This window comes from Salmo trutta, chromosome 38 (assembly GCF_901001165.1).
Source record: "Salmo trutta chromosome 38, fSalTru1.1, whole genome shotgun sequence".
Lineage (NCBI taxonomy): Eukaryota > Metazoa > Chordata > Actinopteri > Salmoniformes > Salmonidae > Salmo > Salmo trutta.
Genome location: NC_042994.1, coordinates 19,748,596 through 19,774,386, shown reverse-complemented (window position 1 = coordinate 19,774,386; position 25,791 = coordinate 19,748,596). Strand labels below are relative to the sequence as shown.

General features: G+C 43.0%; 1 protein-coding gene and 1 non-coding gene across 2 annotated transcripts; both read right to left on the bottom strand.

Annotated features, from left to right (window-relative positions):
• Nucleotides 1–14,716: 14,716 nt before the first annotated feature.
• LOC115178890 (eukaryotic initiation factor 4A-III) lies at nucleotides 14,717–24,704 on the bottom strand. Its single transcript, XM_029740296.1, has 12 exons — nucleotides 24,422–24,704; nucleotides 23,687–23,759; nucleotides 22,006–22,072; nucleotides 21,635–21,697; nucleotides 21,071–21,203; nucleotides 20,267–20,347; nucleotides 19,795–19,936; nucleotides 18,778–18,916; nucleotides 17,789–17,904; nucleotides 16,899–17,006; nucleotides 15,655–15,782; nucleotides 14,717–15,454 (listed from the first exon to the last, which is right to left on the bottom strand). The coding sequence occupies exons 1-12, from the start codon at nucleotides 24,573–24,575 to the stop codon at nucleotides 15,438–15,440; spliced, it is 1,221 nt and encodes a 406-aa protein (XP_029596156.1). The 5' UTR covers nucleotides 24,576–24,704; the 3' UTR covers nucleotides 14,717–15,437.
• LOC115179046 (small nucleolar RNA SNORA54) lies at nucleotides 20,714–20,848 on the bottom strand. Its single transcript, XR_003872810.1, has one exon. It is a non-coding gene; the product is annotated as a small nucleolar RNA SNORA54 (small nucleolar RNA).
• Nucleotides 24,705–25,791: the final 1,087 nt, after the last annotated feature.

The window sequence follows — 25,791 nt, the reverse complement described above, 5'->3', positions numbered from 1 at the left end:
CAGCCATTGGTGTCTTCACAACACCTGTAATTTTTGTGCAGAAACTCCATTGTATCACAACTGTTGTATGCACAGGAGGCTGGTGGGCAGAGCTATAGAAGGATGGGCTCATTGTAAGGGCTGGAATGGTGTCAAGTGGTTTCCATATGTTTGTTTGTAATGGCTGGAATGGAATAGAACAGTATCAATGTGCTCATCCTACCAGCCTCTCTTGGTTGTATGTCATTTGTACAACTGCTGTACAGGGCAAGAATGTTGACCCAGGGATGGGTACAATTTGGGAAATGAAATTGTCTTTAATTGTGGCTTCATAGTGTATAGTGAGGAAGTTGATAATCGGCTCTAACTCCTCTAGCTCCACAATGAGATAGGGTGCAGGCCAGACAGCAGCCTGTTTGCCAGCCTGCCAGCTTAGTGGAGTCAACCACTTGCACAGTCTGTGTAGTCAGCTCAGCTATCCCCATTGAGACTGTGTCTGTGCCTCGATCTAGGTTGGGCAAAACTAACATAGATCTCACTTCCAAGGCAGTCATAGTCAATGAACTAATCACTGATCAAAGCCTTGATGTGATTGACCTGACTGAAACATGCTTAAACCTGATGAATTTACTGTGTTAAATGAGGGCTCTCCTCCTGGTTACACTAGTGACCATGTCCCGCAAAGGCAGAGGTGTTGCTAACATTTATGACAGAAAATAATAGCTACTGTTTACAGGCCTCCTGGGCTGTATACAGTGTTTCTCATGGAGTTCCCTGAATTCCTATCAGACCTTGTAGTCATGGCAGACAATAGTCACATTTTTGGTGACTTCAATATTCACATGGAAAAGTCTACAGACACACTCAAAGGCTTTCGGAGTCATCATCGACTCAGTGGGTTTTGTCCAACATGTCTCTGGACCTACGCATTGCCACAGTCATTTAGTTTTGTCCTGTGGATCTAAATGTTTTTCCTCATAATCCTGGACTATCGTACCACCATTTTATTATGTTTGCAATCGCAACAAATAAACTGCTCAGACCCCAAACAAGGATTATCCAAATCCGTGCTATACATTCTCGGACAACCCAAAGATTCATAGATGTCCTTCCAGACTCCCTCCACCTACCCAAGGATGTCGGATTACATAAATCGGTTAACCACCTAACTGAGGATCTAAATTTAACCTTGCGTAATACCCTCGATGGCCCTCGAGTCGCCATCTAAAAACAAAAAATGGTCTCCCGAGTGGCGCAGTTCTAGCTGTGCCACTAGAGAACCTGGTTCGAGTCCAGGCTCTGTCACAGCCGACCGGGAGACCCATGGGGCGGCGCACAATTGGCCCAGCATCGTCCAGGTTAGGGGAGGGTTTGGCCGGCAGGGATATTCCTGTTCCATCGCACACTAGCGACTCCTGTGGCGGGCCAAGCGCAATGCACGCTGACACGGTCGCCAGGTGTACGGTGCTTCCTCCGACACATTGGTGCGGCTGGGTTAAGCGGGTGTTGTGTCAAGAAGCAGTGCGGCTTGGCTGGGTTGTGTTTCGGAGGACGCACGGCTCTCGACCTTTGCCTCCCCAGAGTCCTTACGGGATTTGCAGCGATGGAACAGGACTGTAACTACCACTTGGATACCACGAAATTGGGTAAAATAATAAATAAAATAAAACATTTGTCACAAGAAATTAGCTCCCTGGTATACAGAAAATACCAGAGCCCTGAACCAAGCTTCCAGAAAATTGGAATGGAAATGGCGCTCCACCAAACTGGAAGTCTTCCGACTAGCTTGGAAAGACAGTACCGATCATTAGAAAGCGAATTACGGACTCCTGTTTGAATCTGCGTATTTCTCCAAAGCTCAGTTGTCCTGAGTCTGCACAGAACTACCAGGACCTAGGATCAATGGAGGCACTCAAGTTTTTTTTAATGCTGCATCTCTTGACACATTCACGAAAATAGACAAGGCCTCTAAACCTTCCAGCTGCGTACTGGACCCTATTCCAACTAAACTATTGAAAAAGCTACTTCCTGTGCTTGGCCCTCCTATGTTGAACATAATAAATGGCTCCCTATCCCCCAGATGTGTACCAAACTCACTAAAAGTGGCAGTAATAAAGCCTCTCTTGAAAAAGCCAAACCTTGACCTGGAAAATGTAAAAAACGAATCGGCCTATATTGAATCTCCCATTCCTAACAAAAAAAAAAGTTAAAAGCTGTTGCACGACAACTTACTGCCTTCCTGAAGACAAATAATGTATAAGAAATGCTTCAGTCTGGTTTTAGCCCGGATCATAGTACTGAGAGTGCACTCGTGAAGGTGGTAAATTACCTTTTAATGGCATCAGGCTAAGGCTCTGCATCTGTCCTCGTGCTCCTAGCCGCTTTTGACATAATCAATCACCAAATCATTTTGGGGAGATTGGAAACCATAATTGGTCTACACGGACAAGTTCTTGCCTGGTTTAGATCTTATCTGTCGGAAAGATATCAGTTTGTCTCTGTGGAGGGTTTGTCCTCTGACAAATCAATTGTAAGTTTCGGTGTCCCTCAAGGTGATGTCATTTGGAAACACAACTTCCACTGCTAGGCGGACAATACACAGCTGTGCATTTCGATGAAACATGGTGAAGCCCAAAAATTGCCTACCCTGTAAGCCTGGAAGTGGACATAAGGAAGTGGATGGTGGCAATTGTTTTACTTTTAAACTCGGACAAAACAGAGATGCTAGTTCTAGGTCCCAAGAAACAAAGAGATCTGCTTTTGGATCTGACAATTAATCTTGATGGTTGTACAGTCGTCTCAAATAAAACTGAATGACCTCGGCGTTACTATGGACCCTGATCTCACTTTTGAAAAAAGAATATTTCAAGGGCAGCTTTTTTATATCTTCGTAAAATCAGAAACTTTTTGTCCAAAAATTATGCAGAAAAACTAATCCATGCTTCTGTCACTTCTAGATTAGACTACTGCAATACTCTACTCTCCGGCTACCCAGATAAAGCACTAAATAAACTTTAGTTAGTGCTAAACATGGCTGCTAGTATCTTGACTAGAACCCCAACATTTGATCAGATTACTCCAGTGCTAGCCTCTCTATACTGGCTTCCTGTTAAGGCTAGGGCTGTTTTCAAGGTTTTACTGTTAACCTACAAAGCATTACATGGACTTGCTCCTCCCTATCTCACCGATTTGGTCCTGCCATACATAACAAGATGCAGCCTTCTTATTGTCCCTAGAATTTCTAAGCAAACAGCTAGAGGCAGGACTTTCTCCTATAGAGCAACATTTTTATGGAATGGTCTGCCTTATCCAAATCAAATTTTATTGGTCACTTACACATATTTAGCAGATGTTATTGCAGGTGTAGCGAAATGCTTGTGTTTCTAGCTCCGACAGTGCAGTAATATCTAACAAGTAATATCTAACCATTTCATAACATATACCCAATACTCACAAATCTAAGTAAAGTAATGGGATTAAGAATATATAAATATACGGACGAGCAACTTCAGAGCGGCATAGACTAAGATTCAGCAGAATAGTATTGAATATAGTATATACATATGAGATGATTAATGCAAGATATGTAAACATTATTCATGTGAGAGATTAATGTGAGAGATGCAGAATCGGTCTCAACCTTTAAGCCTTTACTGACTCTTTAGTAGTTCCTATGATTGAGTGTCGTCTGGCCCAGGGGTGCGAAGGTGAACGGCAAGGCACTGGAGAGACAAACCGCCCTTGCTGTCTCTGCTTGGCCGGCTCCCCTCTCTCCACTGGGATTCTCTGCCTCTATTACGGGGTCTGAGTCCCAGGCTTACTAGTGCTCTTCCATGCCATCCCTAGGAGCGGGGCGTCACTTGAGGGGGTTTAGTCACTGACGTAATCTTCCTGTCCGGTTTTGCACACCCTTGGGCTTGTGTGGTGGAGGAGATCTTTGTGGGTTGCCCAGGCTGCAATGGTTTGAGGGGCAAGCGAAGAAGATGGAGGGAGAGGAATTGGCCACAGTCAGGGAGGTGACTAAGTTGGTGGTCTGTTGATATCCCTCTAGTGGTGTAGGGGCTGCGCTTTAGAAAGGTATGTGGGATTATATCCTGCCTGGTTGGTCCTGTCCGGGGGTATTGTCGGACAGGGCCACAGTGCCCCCCGACCCACCCATCTCAGCCTCCAGTATCTATGCTGCAATATATGTTCCGGGGGGCTAGGGTCAGTGTGTTATATCTGGTGTAATTATCCTGTGTTTTCTGGTGTCCTGTGTGAATTTAAGTATGCTCCCTCTAATTCTCCCTCTCCTCCTGGAGGACCTGAGCCCTAGGACCATGCCTCAGGACTACCTGACCTGATGACTCCTGGCTGCCCACAGTCCACCTGTTTGAGCTGCAGCTCCAGTTTCAACTGTTCTGCCTGCGGCTATGGAACCCTAGCCTGTTCACCGGGCGTGTTACCATGTCCCGGACCTGCTGTTTCGTCTCTCTCTCTCGACCTCTCAATCTCTGAATGATCAGCTATGAAAAGCCAACTGACATTTACTCCTGTCACCCTCTACAACCACTGTGATTATTACTTGACCCTGCTGGTCATCTATGAACGTTTGAACATCTTGAAGAACAGTCTGGCCTTAATGGCCATGTACTCTTATCTCCACCCGTCACAGCCAGAAGAGGACTGGCCACCCTTCAGAGCCTGGTTCCTCTCTAGGTTTCTTCCGAGGCTCCTGCCTTTCTAGGGAGTTTTTCCTAGCCACCGTGCTTCTACATCTGTATTGCTTGCTGTTTGGGGTTTTAGGCTGGGTTTCTGTATAAGCACTTGGTGACATCTGTTGATGTAAAAAGGGCTTTATAAATACATTTGAATTGAAAAATAAAACTTTTCTCCACACCTTGTTATTGGATTTTCAACACTGCACAATTATTTTGTTGTAAACTTAAGTTTAGAATTTTAATTGAGAAAATAAAGACAAATAGCATGGACTAAATTATTGTCACCCTGGCACTTGTACTTGGTTGCACAGTCTTTGGCCAAGATAACTGCCAACAAATGTTTATTGTAGTCATAAATGACCTTGCTGCACCTATCTACTGCCAATTTGGCCTACTCTTCAGCAGAAAACTGCTCTAATTCTTCAATGTTTGAGGGGTGCCCTCCACCAACTGCTGTTTTCAGCTCTCACCATAGATTATGGATGTGATTCAGGTCTGGACTCTTCGGTGGCCACTCCAGAACAGTCCAATGTTTCTTCAACCATTCCAAGTTGCTTTTGATGGTTGTTTGGGGTTGTTGTCCTTCTGGAAGATCCACAACCTTCAACAGAGACCATTTTGGTTACTGGCCCAACTCACTTAACAGCTAGGCTACCTGCCGCCTCTAACGTCAATGGTGAATTGGAGTTGAACTCTGCTCAACTTAAAAAACATATCACTTCAATAGCTACCTTCAAGACTGTCTGGAACATGAATGATTCCACAACCCTCCTTGGCCTAGGTCAAGTACTTTTTATCCCACAAGGGGATTACACCCTCTTCTGGCGAGGAATAGTAAGCCATTTCAATCGACTACCTACAGTGCATTCAGACCCCTTCCCTTTTTCCACATGTTGTTACGTTACAGGCTTATTCTAGAATGGATTTAAAAAATACTCATCAATCTACACACAATACCCTATAATGACAAAGCGAAAACAGGTTCTTAGAAAATGTTAATTTATTCAAAACAAAAAAACATATACCTTATTTACATAAGTATTCAAACCCTTTGCTATGAGACTCTAAATTGATCTCAGGTGCATCCTGTTTCCATTGTTCATCCTTGAGATATTTCTATAACTTGATTGGAGTCCACCTGTGGTAAATTCAATTAATTGGACATGATTTGGAAAGGCACACAACAGTCTATATAAGGTCCCACAGTTGACAGTGCATGTCAGAACAAAAACTAAGCCATGAGGTCAAAGGAACTTGTCCGTAGAGCTCCGAGACAGGATTGTGTCGAGGCATAGATCTGGGGAAGGGTACCAAAACATTTCTGCAGCATTGAAGTTCCCCAAGAACAGAGTGGCCTCCATCATTCTTAAATGGAAGAGGTTTGGAACCACCAAGACTCTTACTAGAGCTGGCCACCCGGCCAAACTGAGCAATCGGGGGAGAAGAGCCTTGGTCAGGGAAGTGACTAAGAACCCGATATTCATTCTGACAGAGCTCCAGAGTTCCTTAGTGGAGATGGGAGAACCTTCCAGGGCAACCATCTCTGCAGCACTCCACCAATCAGACCTTTTATGATAGTGGTCAGACGGAAGCCACTCCTCAGTAAAAGGCACATGACAGCCCGCTTGGAGTTTGCCAAATGGCACCTAAAGGACTCAGTCCATGAGAAGCAAGATTCTCTGGTCTAATGAAACCAAGATTGAACTCTTTGGCCTCAATGCTAAGCGTCACGTCTGGAGGAAACCTGGCACCATCCTTACGGTGAAGCATGGTGGTGACAGCTGCCAGAGGTGCTTCAACACAGGAATTGAGTAACTCACTGCCAAAGGTGCTTCAACAAGTAAAGGGTTTGAATACTTATATAAATGTGACATCAGTTTTTTATTTTTAATACATTTGCAACAATTTCAAAATAACTGTTTTTGCTTTGTCATTATGGGGTATTGTGTGTAGATTGTTGAGGGAAAAAAACTATTTCCTACATTTTAGAATAAGGCTGTAATGTATCAAAATGTGGAAAAAGTCAAGGGGTCTGAATATTTTCAGAATGCACTGTACATACAAAATATAATTGCAACATGTAAAGTGTTGGTCCCATGTTTCATGAGCTGAATTAAAAGATCCCAGAAATGTTCTATACGCACAAAAAGTGTATTTCTTTACACATCCCTGTTAGTGAGCATTTCTCCTTAGCCAAGATAATCCACCCACTTGACAGGTGTGGCATATCAAGGAGCTGATTAAACAACATGATCATTACACAGGTACACCTTGTGCTGGGGATAATAAAAGGCAACTCTAAAATGGGGTTGTCACACAACACAATGTCCACCAGAGCTGTTGCCAGATAATTGAATGTTAATTTCTCTACCATAAGCCGCCTCCACATCGTTTTAGAGAATTTGGCAGTACATTCAACCGGCCTCACAACCGCAGACCACGTGTAACCACGCCAGCCCAGGACCTCCACCGGCTTCTTCACTTGCGGGGTCGTGTGAGACCAACCACCCGGATAGCTGATGAAACTGGTTTTGCACAACCAAACAATTTCTGCACAAACTGTCAGAAACCGTCTCAGAGAATCTCATCTGCGTGCGATCCAGGGTCTTGACCTGACTACAGTTTGGCGTCGTGACCGACTTTAGTGGGCAAATGCTCACCTTCGATGGCCAATGGCACGCTGGAGAAGTATGCTCTTCACTGATGAATCCCGGTTTTAATTGTACGTCATGTGGGTGAGCGGTTTGCTGATGTCAACGTTGTGAACACAGTGCACCATGTTGTCAGTGGGGTTACGGTATGAGCAGGCATAAGCTACGGACAGCGAACACAATTGCATTTTGTTGATGGCAATTTGAATCCACAGAGATACCATGACGAGATCCTGAGGCCCATTGTCATGCCATTCATCCGCCACTATCACCTCATGTTTCAGAGTGATAATGCACAGCCCCATGTCACAAGGATCTGTATAACATTTCTGGAAACTGAATAAGGTCCCAGTTCTTCCATGGCCTGCATACTCACCAGACATGTCACTCGTTGAGGATGTTTGGGATGCTCTGGATCGGCGTGTACTACAGAGTGTTCCAGTTCCCTCCAATATCCACTAACTTCGCACAGAGTAGGACAACATTTCACAGGCCACAATCATCAGCCGGATCAACTCTATGCGAAGGAGATGTATCGCGCTGCATGAGGCAAATGGTTGTCATACTGACTGGTGTTCTGATCCACGCCCTTACCTTTTATTTGAAGGTGTCTGTGACCAACAGATGCATATCTGTATTCCCAGTCAAGTGAGATCCATAGATTAGGTCCTAATGCATTTATTTCAATTGACTGATTTCCTTAAAATCGTTGAATGTTGCATTTATATTTTTGTTCAGTGTAGAATAAAAAATATCTAAAACAACTCCATAGCAATACAATTTTTTTCAACATCCTGAAAGCCTTTATTTAGACTATTATTAATATGCTAAGGAATGACATAGAGTTTTGAGGATATTATTTGGTTTGTAGAAATGATGTCACAATCCAAATATTAGTCATCTCAAGTAAGCCAAGGGTGTGCAACATCCTAAATTGTCAGAAAATCTCCAAAATGTTGGTGGAAAATGTTGTTTTATTAAGACCTCACAAATATTTTTCCTGTTTTTTGGTGGGGTCAGCCCGCCATTCAATTTAGTTTAGGAAGGAAATTATGCCTTTGCAGCCTGAAAGTGATGATGCTTTATGTACGAGCCAGTCCATGGGGGACACGAGTGTATTACCAGCTGGGCACATCAAACCTAGATGATAGTGCAGATCTAGCGCCCTCTACCGGCTGCCTAGGCTATCAAGTAAGAAAGAGGACTTTGTCAAAATGTAGATGTAATATTCCCATCCCTTGAATTGCTCATAATATAAATTGATGTAGGGATTGTTGAATTCAAATTATTCACCCCACCAAAATTATTCTCCATATGAAACTCATGAATCCTACCCGAAAGGTCAAATTCATATAGGCTACTTTACTTACATAAAAAGATTGAATGGAAATCTGGTTAATGTTAAGCCATTTTGAGGATGCTGGAATTCTATTTTGGATGAATATGCACCTGCCTACTTTTGAAGTAGCCTAATCAGATATATATATAAAAAAAACATGGTTACTGGTTGTGTTTATGCCACATATCAAAAGGTAATAAATGAATTGAAAAAGTAAAATTATACATATTTTGCCTATATTGAAGAGTTAGGTTCTAGATGCGCGAGGAATAGCCTCTCGGATTGGAGAGGAGGCAAACCTGTGTTAAGCTTTTCTTGAACAACTGGGCCTGCCGGGAGCATACAGTGGAAGTCTGAAGTTCACATACACTTAGGTTGGAGTCATTAAAACTCGTTGTTCAACCACTCCATAAAATTCTTGTTAACAAACTAAAGTTTTGGCAAGTAGGTTAGGACATCTACTTTGTGCATGACTCAATTCCAACAATATTCCAACAATTGTTTACAGATTATTTCACTTATAATTCACTGTATCACAATTCCAATGGGTCAGAAGTTTACATACACTAAGTTGACTGTGCCTTTTAAACAGCTTGGAAAATTCCAGAAAATGATGTCATGGCTTTAGAAGCTTCTGATAGGCTAATTGACATCTTTTGAGTCAATTGCAGGTGTACCTGTGGATGTATTTCAAGGCCTACACTCAAACTCAGTGCCTCTTTGCTTGACAAAATCAAAAAGAAATCAGCCAAGACCTCAGAAAACAAATTGTAGACCTTCACAAGTCTGGTTCATCCTTGGGAGCAATTTCCAAACACCTGAAGGTACCATGTTCATCTGTACAAACAATAGTACGCAAGTATAAACACCATGGAACCACGCAGCCGTCATACCGCTCAGGAAGGAGATGCGTTCTGTCTCCTAGAGATGAACGTACTTTGGTGCGAAAAATGCTAATCAATGCCAGAACAGCAGCAAAGGACCTTGTGAAGATGCCGCAGGAAACAGGTACAAAAGTATCTACATCCACAGTAAAACGAGTCCTATATCAACATAACCTGAAAGGCCGCTCAGCAAGGAAGAAGCCACTGCTCCAAACTGCCATTAAAAAAAGCCAGACTACGGTTTGCAACTGCACATGGGGACAAAGATCGTACTTTTTGGAGAAATGTCCTCTGGTCTGATGAAACAAAAATAGAACTGTTTGGCCATAATGACCATCGTTATGTTTGGAGGAAAAAGGGGGAGGCTTGCAAGCCGAAGAACACCATCCCAACCGTGAAGCACGTGGGTGGCAGCATCATGTTGTGGGGGTGTTTTGCTGCAGGAGGGACTGCTGCACTTCACAAAATAGATGGCATCATGAGGGAGGAAAATTATGTGGATATATTGAAGCGAACATCTCAAAACATCAGTCAGGAAGTTAAAGCTTGGTCGCAAATGGGTCTTCCAAATGGACAATGACCCCAAGCATACTTCCAACGTTGTGGCAAAATGGCTTAAGGACAACAAAGTCAAGGTATTGGAGTGGCCATCACAAAGCCCTGACCTCAATCCCATGGAAAATGTGTTGGCAGAACTGAGAAAGCGTGTGCGAGCAAGGAGGCCTACAAATCTGACTCAGTTACACCAGCTCTGTCAGGAGGAATGGGCCAAAATTCATCCAACTTATTGTGGGAAGCTTGTGGAAGGCTACCAGAAACGTTTGACCCAAGTTAGACAATTTAAAGGCAATGCTACCAAATAGTAATTGAACTTCCGACTTCAACTGTATGTGGCCACATTGTATTTTGGACAACATGGGAGAATGATGATCTGTAACAAGGGCCTTTCTGATTACAAGTGCACCAGTATCCCAATGTATTAAGCGAAATCAAGCATAGAAAACAGCATTGGCATTAATAAAAACAATTTTTCCCACGGATTAAGTGGCACGTAAATGTGGCTTTTCTCACAAATTCTGTTCAGCAAGTCTAAAACACTACATATAGGCATACAACTACACATTTTAAAACAGTTAAATAAAGACAAAATGTCTGTATATTGATAACGTTGAATTAGACCTAAAGAGAGAGAACACAAATGAAATATAGACTATCGCGTCTATGGTTGGCTTGTGCGTAACCAGCCTACTGGTTAAATGGGTCTTTTCGAACAAATTAAGCCACACAAAAACACACAACATTTTCTGAAATGCATTATGTACATATATACACAAATTGAATGTGAGATGTTGTTGGTAACAGACATCGCATTCAGTATCAGAAGGAAAAATGCAGCCAGACTGGCCTGCTACTGTGCCTCTCTAGACCTTCTAAACTGTCAAGAGTAGACCCACAACTGATCCAAATGGAATGAAACATTCAAATTACAGGGCTTTGCAACGTTATTCAAATAACATTTTCACTGCACTTTTGTCACTATTTTTATTTAACCTTTATTTAACTAGGCAAGTCAGTTAAGAACAAATTCTTATTTACAATGACGGTCAAACCCGGACGATGCTGGACCAATTGTACGCTGCCCTATTGGACTCCCAATCACAGCCAGATGTGATACAGCCTGGAATCGAACCAGGGACTGTAGTGATCCCTCTTGCACTGAGATACAGTGCTTTAGACCGCTGTGCCACTTGGGAGCCCCAAGCCCCACTATGAATGGTGGATAGAGGGTAGGATAGACCGTTAGACTGGTAGACTATATTGACCTGTGGTATAAGGGAAGTACTAAAACACCTTGATATTGGGGAGGCAAATGCAAGCAGACAAGGAAATTTGGCTAGGATGGAAGAAATTATGGAGTAAATCCTGCAAAAGAGCAAATGTAAACCTGGGGGAAAAAGCATTACCCTCCACTGTGCCCAATAAAAAAACACAACCCTCCCCAAAGCAAAAACTAAAAAGTTGAACAACCCTCCCCAGTAAATTGCGATCTGTCTCTAATTGAGTGACTGTCAGTGAGTGGCATATAACAATAGGACAACTGCTGATGCACAACTAAGGTTCAAAATTGTACCCTGTGTTTTCTACTTTTCTAACTCAACAGTAAGTTGAGACGCCAAATGAGCTCCTACATTTTTTATTAAAACAAATTGCCGAGGCCCGGACCTCGGTGTCCTCATATGCAGTGGCGTTTCTAGACCATTTCAACTGGGGGGGCCAAGCTGGGGCCAGTTGTACTGTTAGAGGGGCCAGTTACATTAGACGTTATTGTTGTCATATCGTTTTCTTCACTGCATTGCAGGCATTAGCAGGCAAAAGACCATGTTCATAATCATTAGTGTTCCGCGTTGCCACCGTCTAATAACGGATGTAAAAAAAGAATGACAGCAAAAATTAATTATGTAAAAATTATTTCATACTCCACATTTAGGGGGTCCAAAATTGTTGTCACAGGGGAACTGGCCCCCCCTCATATGTAGTTACGGCCCTGCCTGGAACAAAAAGCTGAGGAGCTGTCCAGGTGATTTGTCTCGTACCATTTGTGAACTGTACAATGGGACAAAATAAGCCTTAAATCTAACGAAATAGAAATACTTGGCATATTTTGACAGGCACGGTTGCTGGTGCCGAACTTTTGTGACATCATTTTTGGCATTGAACTACGCCAAGGAAATTAACTTCACCAACGTGGTCAAATCTGGCTATCCTGTGAACATTGATATTGTCCAGTATGTTATAATACTCTGAATAGGAGCGTCATGCCAGACCCAGTCCATTACATTTCTTCTCAAATCGCTCATAGAAACTATCAAAGTCCAGTCGCTGCCGTTCCAGTGCTTTCATTGTGTTGCTGATACGGGTACGGAAGAAACCCATATTAATCTCATTGTTCTGCAGAAGACAGAAGAGCGCATCAGTTTAATTGAAAATTCAATCATAGGCCATGAGCAAAAATCAAACATGGTGTCGGCCTCTAAATGGGTTGCTAACTGTCCATTTTTTTTCAGCAAAAGCATGTAATAGTTTCATAGTTGCCCCTGGGCCTGTTTGATGAGCTAGCACTCTCATCATTGCCACGAAATGCCAACTCCCATTTACTTAGGTAGGCTACTCACGGTAGCATGTAGTATTTAATTACATAGATATTTAAAAATCTCACGGTTCTGTTTTACCACGGCCGGCTCCTGGCATATGCAATCACTTAGGGTCCCCGGCCGCTAAAATCTATACGTAAACTGGCAAATCTCTTAAAAGCGATCTGTCTTTGGATGTGAGACAAAGATTTCTCATGCTTGTTGGGTGCTATAGGCAAGTTGTTCAAGTCGCAATAACCGGCTCTTGATCACACGCTGTCGCAGGTGGAGAACAGCAGGCAGGGGAAGCAGTAGTGTCTACTGCTAGCAGCGCAGCCTCAGAGACAGTCTTTCCATTGATACCATTCAGATTGAAATGGTGTTGTTTTCTGTCCCTTCCTTTGATGTAGGTCCGTCCCTAATCTCAGTGGTGTAAAGCAGTTAAGTAAAAAATAATGTAAAGTATTACTAAAGTAGTTTGGGGGTAATCTGTACTTTTTTTATTTACATGTTTGACAACTTTTACCTCACTACATTCCTGAAGTAAATAATGTACTTTTTCATAGATTTTCCCTGACACCCAAAAGTACTCGTTACATTTTTAATGCGTAGCAGGACAGGAAAATGGACCAATTCACACATTTATCAAGAGAAAATCCCTGGTCCTCCCTACTGTATCTGATCTGGCTGACTCACTAAACACAAATGCTTAGTTCATAAATTATGTCTGCATGTTGTAATGTGCCCTTGGCTTAATATAGGCAATTTGAAATAATTTATACTTGTACTTTTGATACTTATATTTTTGCAATTATATTTACTTTTGATAATTAAGTATATTTAAAACCAAATACTTTGACTTTTACTCAAGTAGTATTTTACTGGGTGACTTGAGTCATTTTCTATTAAGGTATCTTTACTTTTACTCAAGTACGAAAATGTTATACTTTTTCCACCACTGCCTAAACCAAGGTGTTGGTAGGAAATCCAACTTTGAAAGAGGTTTCAGATACAATATGTTAGCAGTAAAACGAATGTGACATCCATAGGCAGGAGTGAGGTCTGCCTATCCTCCTGCCAACTGAAGCTCATTTACTGCATTTTTATACAACTGAAAAACTCAAATGCTATTTGAAAAAAAGCATTATCACATTGACTGCTGTAGCTTTATCCACCTAAGTCGATCTACAAAACATAGCCTATTAGCTATACAATTACCCACTACACATGAACTCAGCACCGGAATGAAAAACTAGAATACGTACAGAGGGATCTGATAGCAGAACGTTTTTTGCAGCCAATTTCCTGCAATTCTACACATTTTGCCTTGGCTAATATATCTGAGGGAGAGTGACTAACATAATCAAATGGGGGCCCCGGGACACGAGCATAGCCGCAGGAAATCCCCCTCCAATTTTTTCTATCTCACAAAAGTCGTACACTGGGCCTTTACTAGTCCTATACCAATATAGCCCCGTCTGTAGTGCAGGAAACGATTCTCAACCAAAATTGAGTGGTGGGAGGTTGAGCAGTATGGAATTATTGAAATGGAAAAATGTTTCCAGTTAATATGGTGTCAGGTGACCTCATGGTTAAAGTGTTAGGCCAGTAACCAAAAAGTTGCTGGTTTGAATACCAGAGCTGACATGGGTAAAAAATCTGTAGTAGTGCCCTTCGGCAAAGCATTTTGTTTTCTTGTTAACATTTATTAAGCCAATAGAGCCTTATAGTTTGCCACATTGCATTTTGGCACAAATCCTAACTTATGATGAATTTTCCACCTGCACAAGTATTTGGTCACTACTGAGGTGACACGCTGAAATGTGGGTCCTGGGACAAAAATCACTTAAGAACCACTGCCCTATGGATTACTCAACTTGTCATGCATATTTTCTAGTACCTACAACAGTAGACTCAGCTTTACCAACTCCATCACCCCAGTCACAGACACCATCATTCATCATCACGGTCATCCATGTCACCATTATCAAACAACGGATCTGGTAAATAAAAAAATGAAACCTTGGCCGTATTTCAATTCAAGACACTTTATAGAGCAGCGCACTAGGCAGTAGACAAAGCATCTTTTAAAAAGGTAATTAACGCATGGGACAAAATTAGCAGGGCACCATGAATGGAATCACTACAAACACCTGGGAAATTGCATTTAAATGACACCTTGGTTGGCTGTCCAATGCACTATAACACACATTGGATTGAATCCTGGCATAAGACTGACAGCTGCACCTGGAGGCCTATGGAAGTCTAACAGAAGACGTGATTGTAAAGTAATAGAACTAACTTATATCTCGTGATCTTAGTTCATCCATCTACCACATCACACAGAATGTAATTGTAAACAAATACTATCGGCTCATATCATGGTTAAAACTACACTTTTGATCTCAAGGATGGATGGTCAGTCCTTGCAACCATAGCCCTTTCTATGAATTTGAGAGTGGTTAAATTTTTTCAGCCCAATCCCTTTGCCGTTTATCAAAACAAAATGGTTGGGTTACCCAGGGAAAAGAAATGAACCTGCATTCAAATGGGAAACAAAATGTTCTTTATTTACAAAACAACTGATGGTTGCAGTAGGCATTTCCCTAAGAATACAATAGTCCTCACAAATTCGAAGGCTGTTCCAAAGCGACTATTAAAAACAAAACAAAATGAGACAAGAATCCTTACAGTAAATAAAAAGGGGTCCAGAGTGTAATCAAAGCGGTCTCTCCACTTCCGTCACCTGTGCCTTAGATCAGGTCAGCCACTGAGGAGAACAAATGTAATGTCAATGCCCATTTAGTAAAACAACCCCAGGTCTATATGGCCCTAAATCTGTAAACCCAGTATGTGGTCGAAACAAAACTGAACACTTACATTTAGTTGCTTGAACCAAAACAGCAATACTAAACATATCAACGTTGTCAATTAAATACTCAGACAGAAGATTTACAAATGGTAATTTACCGTTCATTGGCATTTCATCGATCTGTGTGGAATAGTACTGCTCAATGTCACGGAGAATACGGATGTCGTCATTCTTCACAAAGTTAATGGCCACACCCTTGCGGCCGTAACGACCCGATCGGCCAATCCTACGAAGAGAGGAGGTCGAGGGACAAAAACACCAGTAAATCTTTGCCCTGACGAGCCAATTTTCACTTAATCCGACTATTACGGGCCAGAAGCTCCTGGAAAGAGATCAGGGGATGAGGATAGATGTGGTAAAGAGATCAATGGAATGCAGACCATGGGGGAGCGAAGGGCACTGGATTGGCGTACATTCAACAAATCTGATCTAAGTGGATATGTCAAAACCGTCATGATTGATGTACTGTAACAGGACCAGAATGGGGTTACTAAAATCCAATTTGGATATATTTGGCTGTTTTCGCTGCATAACATTTAGACATTTTCCCATGTTTAGAACAGGTGACTGCTAAATGCTAACTCCTGTTTGTATAAGCTGGTAGCATAGCTAGCATACAGAAATCGGTGGTGGTAGTCAGTCATTTTTAACTGTAATGCAGTTGATTGATGACACGAACATGTATTGGGGTTGACATTCAAACAAGCATTAGACTCATTTTTACCGTAACAGTGTGAAATACACATTAACAGCCTAAATGTGGGCACATTTTGCTGGGGGCAATGGGGGAAGATTCAGGACAGAGATACAGGTGGGAAAACGGCGCAGCCTTTTTAATGCCATCTTGGCTGAGCTCCTATGTCAATCACTGGGAAACGGATGCCAACATCTGAAGAGGTAAGGTCTTGTCTTTTCGTTTAGCCAGTTGCTCACAATTAGCTGGACGGCTATAGCGATTAGCTTTGAATCTCTACAAGTGGTGCGGTGCAGACCAATTTATTGGACGCGTATGACAGCTCGCCAAAGAGAAAGTATGAATGCTCTGACTTCTGTGGAGTCCGCATCGCTGTAAATACTGTACGGCCACTACAGATGTCGGATTGAGCATAAAAAAATAGGCTTTTAGTGTCCTGAGAGACTGAACAGAGAAAAAAGTTCAAGACGTACTTGACCTCTGCCACTCTCTGGGCTTTACTGTGGCACTGGAATGGAACACACAGTTCAAACTGAGGACCGAGGCAGGTGATTTTCTCTACTTCACCGTTGTCCAAATAGCCACATTGCATATCTAATAATCGCTTAGTTTCTATAGTAGTTGTCTGAGCTGGGCAGCCAGACGTACCTGTGGATGTACAGCTCTCTGTTGTTGGGCAGGTCGTAGTTGATGATGAGGGATACCTGGGGCACGTCCAGACCTCGGGCCCACACATCAGTGGAGATAAGCACTCGGCTACAGGGGGGGGGAGGAGGAGAGATCCACGTTAGGCCAAACCAAGGTCGTATTAACTTGGAACTAAACGGGCTCAAACAGGGAGGGACTATCTGAACTTTGCAAAATGTTTTGCTACGGTGTGCACCAATTAATACGACCCAAGTCCACCCCTGGGAGATTTAAAAGAACAATGCGTAGACATGTTTCCAGGGAGTGAACAGAGAAACAGTACAAGACGTACTGGACAACTGCCACTCTCTGGGTTTTACTGTGGCACAGGAATGGAACACAAAGCTCTCACTGAGGACTGAGCCAGGTTACGAACAGTGCAATGAAGAATGTCCATTTAAGTGTTCAGTCCACTAGTACGCTTTATCTAGTGTGGGGAAACTGTCCGGTATTGTATATGAAAGACAACATTCTCTATCAGGTGGACCAGAAAGAATCCAGACGATACAGTACATTGTCATATATTAGGATCTAAATGTTCCTCCTGCTAAGAGACTGTTCGACCAACTAAGCTAAGCTAACGTCTCTGACCATCAAACGACTCAGATATACATCTAGATGTGCAAATTATTGGTGACTGCACACTGAGAATAAAAAAACACATGTAAAAATTGAAGTGTAAGACCAGCTTCAACTTTCTCATAGAAACATGACAAAGTAACTACTGACACGAGAGCACATTCACTATTGATAAATATTAACACAGTGGTCACACACCCAAAATGTAAAGAACTTGTTGAATAACCTTCAAAGATTGATCGGGATGCTAAAACACACTATTTCATCATTACCTGGCACCGGACCGGAACTCTTTCATGATGGACTCTCTCTCCTTCTGGGGCATGTCTCCGTGCATGGAGGAAACAGTGAAGTTGGCCTCCCTCATCTTCTCAGTCAGCCAGTCAACCTATCGAAAGCAGAGCGAGGACAGATAAGAGGCTCAGGCCAAACGTATGGCAATGCATTTCAGGGACCATGCCCCCTGAAATACACAATGTAGGGAATATAGGGCGCCATTTAGGACGCATCCTACGACGGGGGTTTGTGTTCCTAGAGAGTGAACAGAGAAACGGTACAAGACGTACTGGATCCCTGCCACTGGAATGGAACCCACAGCTCTAACTGAGGACGGAGCCAGGTTACGAACAGCGCAAGCAAAGGTTATCTTGACATTCATCGGTGTGTTCAATGAGAGGTTGAGGAAACACTGGCATTCATTTGTCAAACTAACAATGTCAAAGCACGTTGGCCCTGGCGAGACGGAAGCACGACAAAAATAGCTGGGACCTCTTCATTTTTTCCCCTAACAACGGTGGGCATTTCAAAGAATGTATTTTGCTCCGGTACAAAACTGAAAACGATACGCAACATATCTTCACAGCGCTTGACATATTCCACAAGCAAACATCTTCGTGTCGGGACGTTTTGACAGTGCTTATAAATTTAACCTGCTAAATAGTTGCATTTAAAAATGTCAAGTACACATTACCAATCGAATACAAACCTTCAATGGAGTACTCCTGCCCATCCCTATTTTTTACCAGTACATATAGGCTAAGGGAGACAGTACTTACTAGGAGGAAAAACATACAATAACTGTCAGCTGCCAACAACTCAAGTAGCTCCAGTGAAGTTTCTCCTAGGCACAGATCTAGGATCAGCTTCCCCTCCCTTTATCCCAACTTTAACTATTATTGGGGGAAAATGCAAAACTGACCGAAGATCAGTGGTTAGGGGCAACCTCGCAATAAATGTAACTTTGTTTTAGTTGTGTACAGACCTTCCGCTTGGTGTTGCAGAAGATGACAGCCTGTGTGATGGTGAGGGTGTCATACAGGTCACATAGGGTGTCAAACTTCCACTCCTCCCTCTCTACTGCCACGAAGAACTGCTTGATGCCCTCTAGAGTCAACTCATCACTGGGATAGGGAAGAGGAAGAGAGGTGTTAACTCAGTAGTGGACCTCTTCTGCTGCTAAAGAAAAGGAACACATCTAAATACTTTTTCCTGTGAGTGCAGGTCTTCCTATTCCAGTTAACTCCGTTCTTCCCATATAATCTTTTCTAGGCAGGGCGCAAAGGCCCCAAAAAGACCATATCTTCAACAGAAATACATTGCAATTGAAGTTGAGCCGCATGTAGTTTGCCATGACAGGGGGTTTTGTTTCGTGTTCCCAGAGAGCGAACAGAGAAACGGTACAAGACGTACCGGATCCCTGCCCCTCTCTGGGCTTTACTGTGCCACTGGAATGGAACCCACAGCTCACACTGAGGACTGAGCCAGGTTACGAACAGTGCCAAAGGGAAGATTTCCTTGACTCGCCTATATAGTAGTCAGAAATACTGGTATAGATAAGATGGAGCATTTCGCTTTTCTCTTCTGAAAGGTCCCACAGGAATGGTGGGGGCCTTTTCGATTTAAGCATGGCTGATTCTCTGATGACTATATGAGGTTTGTATTCAGACTAAACATGTATTCAGACTAAACTGGTCCCAAATCACTCCCAACCCCTCGCCCCTAACCCCTGGATGATTGCAGATTTATAGGGTCTGGATACGTATAAGCAGTTCGGTGGTGGAGCATCCACTATATTGCTTCCACCTTACAGACCTACAGAAACAAAGGGTTAGGGCCATGGGGTAGCGAGCGATTTAGGACCGGCTGATTTACATTACACAACGCTGCCCCCTAGAGTTCACAACTTGAACGAGCCTCAACACAGCGATCAGGTTGGTTCCACTAGGCTAGAAACTAGGGTGGTACTTCCTAATATTCAGCCGAGTAACGCTCGACTCACCGTTTGACCAGGATGCGGATGGGGTCGGTCATGAACTTGTTGGTCATCTCCAGGATCTCGTGGGGCAGCGTGGCGCTGATCAGACAGACCTGGGTGGCGGGGGGCAGGTACCGGTACACGTCGTAGATCTGCTCTTTGAAACCTGCCCGGACGGGTAAGGGAAAGATATTCAGTTTCCCCTTCATATTACACTACACTTTCTAGGAAAAGTCACGCAGACCGTCAAAACAACTTTCCCGTGCAAAAGCGTCTGAGACCAAGCGTCCCTGCCTGCCGTGGGTTGCAGACAGGGATAGTAGGAAACTAGTTGATGTGTGCAGGGGGAACGACAAAGTGGCACTGAAACATATCCTGCTTTACCACGAGACCTCTTGTTCTTGTTGTTTTTTTGGGCAACAGGAGACCAGAAACACACGACTGGAAGATGTCTTTCGTCTCATCTTTGTAATGTACAACAGCGTGTCTGGCTTACCCTTGTTGAGCATTTCGTCTGCTTCGTCCAGCACCAGCATCTTGATGGCACGCGTCCTCAAACTTCTCCTGCGGATCATATCTAAAGGAACAGAGAGAGCAGTGCCTGCATTATGGAGGGAAATCTTCTCAATTCATACTCTGACTTTGAAGACACAACCCTTGTGGTGACTTACAGGGAGTCCAATTCATGATTGTCTACTCTTGCATATTTTCTAGTTACCTTCCTTTTGAAATGTTCTGGTCTCAGGTAAATCATGTGAAAAATGTGATTGGGTGGCTGGAGTGGGACCATAAGTCATTGATTTACTATCCTTCTTTCCCCTGTCTGCTACTACCACCAAGATCTGCACCCGCGACAGCTCCACCCAGGCCCTCGCCCTAGGCTTCCGTGCTCACCGCGGTGGCCCTCCTACTCGTCGTGGCGTAGCCCTCGAGGCTCTCGTGGGGATGTTCCCAGAGAGTGAACAGAGCAACGGTACAAGACGTACTTGACCTCTGCCAGCCTCTGGGCTTTACTGTGGCACTGGAATGGAACCCAAAGCTCACACTGGAGGACTGAGCCAGGTTACGAACAGTGCAAAAATGATGATTTTCTTGACTTTACTGTTGTCCTATGTATGCCGAGTAGCCTCATCACATAAAGGTACAAACCGTTTCAATGAAGGCAGATCCAGACTGAACCCACGAAGTGAAACAGCGAAATTCAGTTTATCTAAGAGATAATAAATATCTAGTCTGCTTAGCTGGGCAGACAGTCGTTCATACCTCTGGATACTAGAAGGTTAGGGTCTAGGGAACTCACCAAACACTCTCCCAGGGGTCCCTGCTACCACGTGCTGGCCATAGTCCAGTTTGCGGATGTCCTCACCCACGTTTGTCCCTCCGATGCAGGAATGACATTGGACGTTCATGTAGTCACCTAAGGCCAGGAGCACCTAGAGGGGGGTGAAGGGATTTTAACATCTGAATAATAGGAGACAATGGTTGCATCCAAATTGTCTACACTTCTACTGGAGTGTGCGCTTGCACACTCCCCGTCACTGATTTAACAATGGTGGAAACTCCCTCCAGCCAAGGCTTTCACCAATTCAAACCTTTGCCAATGTTCTGATCTGGGCCGTGTTCAGTCGGCATAGAACAGGAGAAAATGTACAAAATAAACACTTGTTCCCATTTTCCGTTGCACAGCGTTCTGAAGTATTTGCTACAGTGTTTCCAAATGAACAGGACCCCGAACCTGCCCAATAGAAACACTTTGTTGCAATACATTTTGCTACTGTGTGCCCTACTGAACACGAACAACCCTTATCTCCCAAAGCAGTTTTTCCCCAGTCCATCAGAAGACACTTGATATTCAGTCACATACCTTCTGTATCTGTCCAGCCAACTCTCTGGTGGGAGCCAGGATCAGCGCTTGGGTTTCACGCACCTGTGACAAAACCAACAACAACAAAAATCCCGTTGCTCACGCTGTCCAAACTCCACATATTCAGAGTGCGAGAAAATGTCACAAAATGTTGGATGATCCCAAACTGCTATGTGATGATAACGTTAACTACAACAGGGCTTGTATTGATGTAGCCTCTCAAAGTAAGCGTGCCGATCTAGGATCTCGTCCTACATGTTCATATAAAATGATTCATTATGATCTAAAAGGAAAAACTGATACTAGATCAGCACTCCTACTCTGAGAAGCTGGATACGGGCCCTAGCCTGCACATAACCTTACTCAAATACCTGGATGTCAAGACACTGCAGCACTGATACGCAAAATGTGGCAGTCTTTCCTGTTCCTGACTGAGACCTAAAGAAAGGTGTGGAAGAACAGAGAGATATGGTATTCAACAGCCACGATAAACAAACATTTCAAACAAGGGCCCTGGGTAGTATTTGTATTTATTAGGTTGGAAACGATTTACTCCAAATTAGTGACGCACCGACATGACATTTTTAGCTAGCTAACTATATAGCCAGGTGTCATCTAAAATAACTGTGATTTATAAGACAGGTCTTATTTGATTAATGGTGGTCTGACCCATCTTTGTGAAGCTAGCCACAATAAGGATTAGCCACAATGGTGGACTTTGCGGTTAGCCTTCAAAATAAAAAAGTATGTCATTGACAGGGATGCAAATGCATACAAATAGTAGAATTATGCCATAATTGAAAAGATCATGCTGAACGAGGTTGGAATGTTATATAAAAAACAAAATACAAAAATTTGTTAATTTGACAAAAATCTGTTGAAATCACACTGGATGTGTTATACTTTAGAATTGCATTGGGAGCATACTTATTTCACTGTACAGCCTTACCTATGGATTGTGGATCAATGACATGGGGTATCAGTCTACTCAGTGACACCCAGAGAACATTAGCATTGTAGCTCTTATTGCGGGACTCTGAAACAACTGAATTGAGCCACATTTATTATTGTCTATCTATGTGTATTGAGCACTATTCCCGAGGAAAAACAATACTGCGTGGATGTTTGAGTCTGATAACTCTGAGGAGAACGTTGGGAAAAATATCTTAAGTATTGAGTAGACCATTAGCCCATTTCATTGATCCCCAATCCTTAGGTAAAGCTGTACAGTGCAATATGAATGTCAATACACACAATAGGCTGACTGGGGAGGTGACTTCACAGTCAGTCTCGCAATAAGAGCTACAATGCTAATATTTGCGTAAACTTTTCACAGCTGTGTGAAGCTTGCATATGCAAATTCAGAACACACAACATTTTATAATAGAACTGTTATTTGACATGATAAATTAAAAGATTATATAACGTATTAAATAGTGCGATTGTCAAATAGTGTTATTTGACACTCAAAGACCGAAACAGCGATCCATAGTATGTCGTGAAGCTAATAGCAGTGACGCCATTACTGTGTAACTCCAGTAGGGCAACAGCTGAACAATAGTTACTTGGTAACAGTGTGTACCGGTGCTCGACCAGTCGCGAAAGCCAACATCATCCACGACAAGAGAACAGTTGATTGTGAAGGGCAATGAATTCAATAATCTTGGCGTTTATGGATTTCGCCTTTGAATCGTCTCTCTGAAATGTTCATACTTTTTCAAATGACTGCTCGACTTGTTGACTGCTCGATCCACTCAGCAGACATTGTGGGCTAGGTTAGGAATGCTGTGTTGCAGGTGTAACGCAATAATTTCACCAATATATTGTACATCCCTACTCCAAATGTAAATTTTTTGTTTCTACTGGACTAATTCAGGTAGCCCCCCCATTTGATTCCTAAAGCAAACGGTTTCCATTGCAAAAGACAAAACATTTTAAAACAGAATCCGACTAATGAATACACCCCTGGTGAATAGCCAAAGTTCCAAACATTTAACTATATTGTGTAGCTCTGGACATTGTGTTTCTCCAGCGTAAACAGCCATTACTTACTGTGCAATGACATCTCTACCCTTGATGATCTGTTTAATTGCTCTTTGTTGGATTGCGGAAGGCTTCTCGAATCCTGAGAATAAGAAATAAAAGGTGGTTAATTATGTAGGCCCATTATACTCTTTCCAGTGAAATAGTTAAATGAACATTACATACTGTTCATGTAATCCTTTGAGCAACTGGAAAATATAGCTGGTAGTACTGAATATTTTTCCTTGTAGTACTGAGAATGACGGGTGGCAGGTAGCCTAGTGGTTAGAGCGTTGGACTAGTAACCGAACGGTCCCCGAACTGACAAGGTAAAAATCTGTCGTTCTGCCCCTGAACAAGGCAGTAAACCCACTGTTCCTAGGCCTTCGTGCCAAATGTTTTAATCACTGGCTAGAAGAGATGGCGGCACAAGCAGAGCAAAATGCGCACACAAAAATACGAATCAACAAGTGAGGAAAATGCAACACGTACTAAATCCTAAAGGGGGTGAGGCATGCTAGTTAGCTAACATTAGCTAGGTAGCGAGTTAGTTAGGTTCAATGAAACGAATGATTAACTAGGTAACGTTACTGGGCTAACGCTAACTAATGAAAAGCAAATACAACATTCTGGCTTTTTTCATCCAACACTCACAGTGTGTTGGTTCTGAGTGTGCAACTGAATCATGAAGTACAGAAACTGTGTTCAAATAACTTACTTAGCTGCCTATATGGGCCCACTGTCCCAAACAAACCCCGGCCCTACCGTATGCGTATATCCCACGGAGGAGATCCTCTCGTAGGCCCATAGTGTCGAAGGTAGGAGTAACATCGACCTCCTCACTGGTCTCAAACTCGATCTTGGTCATGTCTTCCTCCTTCAATAGACGCCTCGTGCGCGGTACGGTGGCTACTTCCATGGCTTTTGTGAACGTTTTCACAAAATACGAATAAAATCGACAACTTCACAAGCTCGAGTTCTGCTGCGGTAAGTAGAAAAAAAGACCGCCGCATGTGTCGCTCTAGTGACGCCAAAAGCAAGAGACGAGAACTTGCATGACGTTTGCTGTGTCGTCACCATAGAGATCCGATTAAAGGTGTACCAAAGATAAACCAAGATAGATCACAGCTTGTTGTTTCCAATGGAAACAATGACTCAGTGGGCAGAACAAACAGGGAGGTGGGCAGAGCCAAGCACGCGCTAGTGATATCCTATTGGCGCGTTCTAGTATGTATCTGCATATTTCCGTTACAGAAGGCCTACTCTGTGACGAGGCAAGTCAGTTAAGAACAAATAATTATTTAAAATGACGGGCTACACCGGGCCAATTGTGCGCCGCCCTATGGGACTCCCAATCACGTCCTGTTGTGATACAGCCTGGATTCAGGGTGTCTGTAGTGACACCTCCAGCGCCGAGATGCAGTGCCTTAAACCGCTGTGCCACTCGGGAGCCCCAATAACTCAATTCGCCGTTGCAGTCATTCTAAACGGCGCAACTTTATTATTTAGGATAAAGTCTACTTAGTCCATTCAGTTCATAACATATTCTAGTTTTGCGAACATAAAACTGTATTAAGATCAAATGTTTCATCGATGAGAAAATTTGCAGAATGTCGGCCAAAATACATCTCCCACTTCCCGCCAGTGGGCGTTCTCTCACTACCATATTTGGTAGTAAGTGGAAACGTCAACCGGATGCTTCACATTTATACATCCATTAAATATCTGTCTCATTGAAATATATGTCTCATTGTTCTATCTGTGGGTGCACTATGCAGAAATCGTTCCGCCATTTCCTGGTTTCTAACTAGGAATATATATATATAAAAAAATATATATATATAAAAATAGGAATATATGCCGCGTTCACGTACTAGTAGGGAATAGAAAACTCAGAACATTTCTGACTTGCTTACTGGTTGAACACAGCACACAACACAGCACAGCACAACTACTACCAGTTAGCAAATCGGAAAATTCAGAGTTTCCTAGTTCTGACAAGCACAGGAACGTAGCAATACAGAGAAGGAACTGTCAGATGTATCATAATAGCCCGGAAGTAAAGCCACACTGGGAGCCACATTTGAAATGGAATAGATTGAATACATGGAGCAGGTTCGAAAAAATCGCATTAA

Bases quoted from the DNA above. Each gene is read 5' to 3' on its own strand.
- LOC115178890 (XM_029740296.1), bottom strand. From the start codon at position 24,575: ATGGAAGTAGCCACCGTACCGCGCACGAGGCGTCTATTGAAGGAGGAA. The intron at 21,204-21,634 runs GTATGTGACTGA...ACCCCCCTCTAG, and splicing joins TGGCTGGACAGATACAGAAG to GTGCTCCTGGCCTTAGGTGA. The intron at 17,905-18,777 runs GTCTGTACACAA...TGCTTTCGATAG, and splicing joins TCTGCAACACCAAGCGGAAG to GTTGACTGGCTGACTGAGAA.